This window comes from Myotis brandtii, unplaced genomic scaffold (assembly GCF_000412655.1).
Source record: "Myotis brandtii unplaced genomic scaffold, ASM41265v1 scaffold494, whole genome shotgun sequence".
NCBI classification, from domain to species: domain Eukaryota; kingdom Metazoa; phylum Chordata; class Mammalia; order Chiroptera; family Vespertilionidae; genus Myotis; species Myotis brandtii.
In genome coordinates, this window is record NW_005368860.1 from 1,022,951 (window position 1) to 1,028,408 (window position 5,458).

Sequence of the window (5,458 nt, forward strand, 5' to 3'; positions counted from 1 at the left end):
CGCAACTCGGAGAGCTTCGCCGCCTGGTGCCGCTACGGCAAGCGCGAGTTCAAGATCGGCGGCGAGCTGCGCATCGGCAAGCAGCCCTACCGGCTGCAGATCCAGCTCTCTGCCCAGCGCAGCCACACGCTCGAGTTCCAGAGCCTGGAGGACCTGATCATGGAGAAGCGGCGCAACGACCAGATCGGGCGGGCGGCGGTGCTGCAGGAGCTCGCCATGCACCTGCACCCGACCGAGCCAGAAGAGGGCGACAGCGACGCTGCACGGACTAAGCCGCCTCTCGAGCGCCCCCCTGAGCCCTGCTGGGAGGAGGAGGACCGAGAGGCCGTGGTGCACTGATGGGCCCCCTGAAGGCAGATCTGTGAGAGGAAGCTGTTGCCAGCAGCTGCTGTCCCCTCTCTCCATTCCTCTACCATCACCTTCTGGGCCGCATCTGGGCTCCTGGGCCATTTGGAAAATAGAGAGTTGGCGAAAGGCGCAGCCAGCTGTGGCTTGAGCTTGTTATCTTGACAGGAGGAAGAGGGTGCAGGTAGGAAGAAAACTTTGGTTGGGGGCACGGCCTGCCCACTCCTGCAATCTGTCTCCTTTCTGAGGTGGGGCAAATTGTGGACATGCCTGGCACTAAGTCCCTTCTGGACCTGGGTCCAAAATCGACCCTTTTTATGTACACAGGGGTGGAGAAAAATTCGGAGTACCAAGGCCTGCCATTGCCTCCTACCCGCTTACCCCTACTCTGTGCTAAGGCCAGAGTGGGGTTGGGGCCTGAAGACAGCCCCATATCCTCTATCCCTGTGGAGCTGTGTGTGGGATCCAGCAGGCTGAGTGATTTATTTTCTGGGCCTCCTGGGAGGCAAGCCTGGAGAAACCAGGACCAGGTCTGGGAGCAACAGACCCAAACCAAGCAGCTGCCTGTGAAGTGGAACAAAATGTCCAGTGAACTTGGGCTACAAAACAAAGAGTTTGCTACCTCCCTCCTCCGGGTCCCCAAGTAATTCATCTTCTGGAGCTGGCTGAGTCTCCTACCCCCTCCTGCTCCACCAGCCATTTCCCAGGTTATAAGTAAATCATTGTCGTGGGCCAGCTAGGGGAAGGATTCAATTATGGTTCTGTTTGGCCGCCTTTGTTTCTAGCCTGCTATTGTAGGCATGTACAGCTGTGTTATTTGTTATCAAAGGAGGGAATAGCCTTTTGTGTCTCTGATCTAATTAAACCTGCTCGGCTGTGTTCATCCGCAGGTCGCACATGGGGATTAGTTGGTGCCACCCCATAAAGTATCCACTACAGAAGCAGCCAAACAGGTTTGTCCTGGTAGGAATTAGTCAGTCACTCCCACTGAACCCCATTCCTGAACAATGAAGGTAACCTTTTTAAAACGTAAGGCTTTCATGGTGGTCCTGTGAATTTTAATTTTCCCTTCTCACTTTTGTTCTTCTGCTGTTAAAATCTTAGGCCTGAGGCCTACTTCAGTGATAAGGTATTTATTTTGGTAGCGACACTTGATGCACACTTAATTCAAAAGATGTGCAGAGTCTGGTTATATGGGAGCAGTCTCCTTGGTGCTTGGAGGACACCCTTCAGAATGCTTTCTCCAGAGAGCTGAGGGCAATCACAAATGCCAGGTGGTGTAGTCAGTGCCAAATCTGGCGACACTCCTAAAGCACTGGTTCCTGATTGTGGGATCTGTTGGCAGCAGGCTGGCTAATACCAGTTGGACCTCCTGCTGAGCTATAGTTTGCTTTATTATGAGGCTTTAAACATTTTTTACAACCTGTTCCTTGTATTCATGTGAGCTCTTTAATGATGTGTGCCCTGCACTTCAGAATGCAGCTCTGCCGCACAATGACATTGCTAACACTGTCTCAAAAGTTGAGTAAAGTTTTTCTTCCTGTTGGGAGTCATTAGAGATTACAGTGAACATGTCATTTTGCAACCTAATTCTCACGTTGGAGTAGAATCATATTTGAGTCTCTACAGTGTGATCATCCTTGGGCCTCCTGCCTGGAGATCTCTAAATCAAGGCAACAAGACTTGAAGGATATCCTTGTTTACTTTTTCAGACTTGGCATTTGAGGCCATAATTTTTAAGACTTCATAGCACTTCCACATGACGTCATTTCATTACAAGGGCATTAGCCATGTTCCCTGCTTTTGCAGGGATCTCCAGACAGGTCCTATCACATTGTTAAAGATGAGCCACACTCGACCCCAGTCTGCAACTTTGGAGACCCATATGCCTCCTGTTGGGAATGTCAGTCTAGTTTCTATGTTTAGTAAGTCTCACCACTTAGTGTTTATGTTGTCTTGCTCATGGAAAAGCGGAGCAAGAGAAACATGGGTACAGGCATTGAGGAGAGCTACTCTACCTAACAGATTTGGATTTTCTTTTATGTTTAGCACAGTAGTGATAGTTGGAAGGAATGACTAATGTGCAGGCAGCAGAAAGGAAGAACAGGCAACACTCTCTTTTCCACTCCCCCATCTCTGTCTCCCTCTTTTGCTCTCAAATGGAAAGTGAATGTCATTGGTCCCGTTGAGGTATAGCAGCGACTATCTGTTGTTGCAGACAAACTGCTTTTTGTGAGAAGTCTCAACGTGATGAAGAACTGTAAGACCTACACCAATGATCACATTCTGCCTCTAGCAAACAGGTTTTTGATAACAAGAGGAAATAGATCTACTCCACTTGCTGCTTTCCCATGTCAAGCAAGCATTGTGTACAGGGTACCAGAGATGTGAAATATGTAATACTTAGGAACTGTGATGCCATTGGAAGTGTTTGTGGGCTTGTACAGCTTCCAGTAGAGCAACAACCAACCAGCGAAGGTGCCAAGAAGGGAGAAAGGAACCAGCTCTCGGCTCTTCTTCAACATGGCAGTGTTGTGGGTGAGTTTTTAATCCTAGGCAGTGGCTACATCTGGCACTTAAACAAAACAAAATATATAAAAAAAATATATATATATATATGTATATATATATACAATAATTTTTGTTTCTCCTTAGGATTAAGACTTTAGAACTATTTTGTATTCCGAATTACAGATGCTGTTTGAAGGAAAGCAATACTGATTGTAAGGTTTTTCAGAGGCTCTGGCAGGGATGAGCAGGACATCCGAGGGGAGCGTATGCTAAGTGTAATCAGACAAATTCTATTTTCTTACCTGAGCAGCTATTTTATGGGACTGCTTATGTATGTCCGAGGAGCCCACAACTTCAGCCACACAACTTTTTGTACTGCAAGAACTCAACTTTTTGTAGCTTTTATTTCACATTTAATTTAAAGTAACTATAGCACTAAAATGCCTAGCGGAAGATTTTCCTCCAGACCCGTAAGGAAATTTTATGAAAAAAGATCCTTCAGTGGTTAAACTTCTCATGTCGTTGGTGCTTCTGACCCTAATAGCACCACTAGACAACACAACAACCACATGGAAACATATTTTTGGAAGCAAAACTTTAATTTTATACGACATATGCTATGGAGAGTGAAGAAAATTTAAGGATTACTTGTTTTCTATTTTTTTCTTAACAAAATGGAATCCACTGTGTTGAAGACTCTTGATATTATGTGATTGTCTAACCATTTTTTATACCAATAAATTGAAATAAAATCCAGTATGATCATGGTCATTGAATGGATTAGTCTGAAAAGTTATATTTTATTTATGATTTTTAAAAATCAGGGTAACTAAACTTCTCATTGTGTTGTTTTGTTCTTCAATATACTTGTAATCCATGAAGAATTCCATTAATGAACACGATAATTTCCAAATGTGTTTTATTTCTCAGTGAACTGTGTAAAGTTTAATTTTGTTGAAGGTTGTATGTTAACTCTATGTTATGTTCTCATACCACTTCTTGAGAAGGAAGTTCTAATTTGAAATTGTATCATTTCCTTCAAAATGAAGGGCAATGCTTAGTTAAATAAAAGATTGATAACATCTTTTAAACCATTTCCTCTTTATTATGTCTTATTAAAATAAAATCTGTCAGTTTCTTTTGAAAGATGCTTCGAGGGTTTCCAATAAACCATCTATTAGAGTTAACTGAATTTATATATATGTTTCCCACTTGTATACCTTTTTTCCTCACATTTTTGGTCCATATCCAGGTTCCTCAGCTTAACTGCAGTTTTTCTGAGAATATTAGTGTGTATCATTTTTTCAAGTGCTCAACAGACAATTGGATGGATTAATTTAGTGACTGAAAACCCTCATTGCATTTACAGTGTGAGAGTTAATGACTCATTGTTTCTAGGCTATTGGTGTTCATGAAAAATGTCTCATGAACATAAATTTCCAATACACATTGATTTTCAGAATTAATGCAAACATTACTGGAAACCACACACATTTTGGAATCTACACTGGGGAGTTGAGGGATTAAGGTCAGTAACCCATGTTGCAACATAGGTAATTTCAGAGTCCCAGACAGAGAATGGGCTCAGCGAGTAATTTCATTACAGAAGATGGGCAAGTGTGATCATGCGGCACTGTTGGCATGATAAGGAAGGGGTGCATTTGCCAGGAGTTGGTAAAGGAGCAGATGTGGCACCTGGGACTGGTGTGGGGGAGGCCACCAGCACTCTACACCAGCACCTGGAAATGCTCCCACAATCCTATGAGGTCCTAAAGTCTTGAGTTTTATCAAAAGACTCCCGTGAGACTTTTGAATAGGAAGAAAGTTGGTTGCTGAAGGCTGTAAAAAGCTCAGGTAGCAGTGAGACCCTTTTTCCCTAGAGTGGGAGTCCTTGGTTTGAAATGGTACTCATGGCACAAGGAAGTAGGGGGAGGGAAGCCTACTGGAATGTGTATTTATTCTTGGGTGATTTGGGTGCAATTTTAGTAGAAGCTGCTGTTCCCATTTCTGCTAAGTGGACTGAGCTTGGTTAATGTAGGAAATGACATGTTTGAAAGCATTTAAAAAGCTCAAAATGAACAGTCTCAAAAGATGTGCAGAAGGGCTTTTATTTCCTTTTACTGAATTTAGCAAAACTGCTGATTGAACAAATACAGCAATTTTATCTGCAGAGTAGATGCAAGAATGATTAGTGTCCATTTGCAAACACAACAGGGTACTAAGTATTTATGAAGGGTTAAAGGATGTTGAGCCGTCGCCTGGGTATTAGAACATATAGAAGTTAAACAAATGGAAACCTCTAGAGATTGTCCGTACTCTGCTGAGCTTGTTTCAAAGGGGAAATCAATTTCACTCCTACATAGAGGACAGAGTATGATAAAAGGTGGCTCTGTAAATGCTTATAGTTGGTAGGATTCAAATGAAGTAGATGTGTATAGGTTTAGTTGGAGTACTGTTGGAGAACTTAGATAAAGAATCCTTGAAGGTGCAAATGGTGGAGGAGAATGGGGCATAACTAACATTGATGAGGCACTTAACTGGGAGGCTCCCAAATTCCTATTGTCTAACATACAAAGATAACCTGACCCGTGGTTTCTTTTCT

The 5,458-nt window shown here is 43.3% G+C and overlaps 1 protein-coding gene across 1 annotated transcript in view; it reads left to right on the plus strand.

The window, feature by feature from the left end:
- Window positions 1–3,950, plus strand: part of FAM84B (family with sequence similarity 84, member B) — a 5,303-nt gene extending 1,353 nt beyond the window's left edge. Inside the window, 1 exon segment of the mRNA XM_014548049.1 lies at window positions 1–3,950. This exon segment is cut by the window's left edge and continues 8 nt beyond it. Within this exon segment, the coding sequence (XP_014403535.1) occupies window positions 1–339 (339 nt within the window). The 3' untranslated portion in view covers window positions 340–3,950.
- Window positions 3,951–5,458: the final 1,508 nt, after the last annotated feature.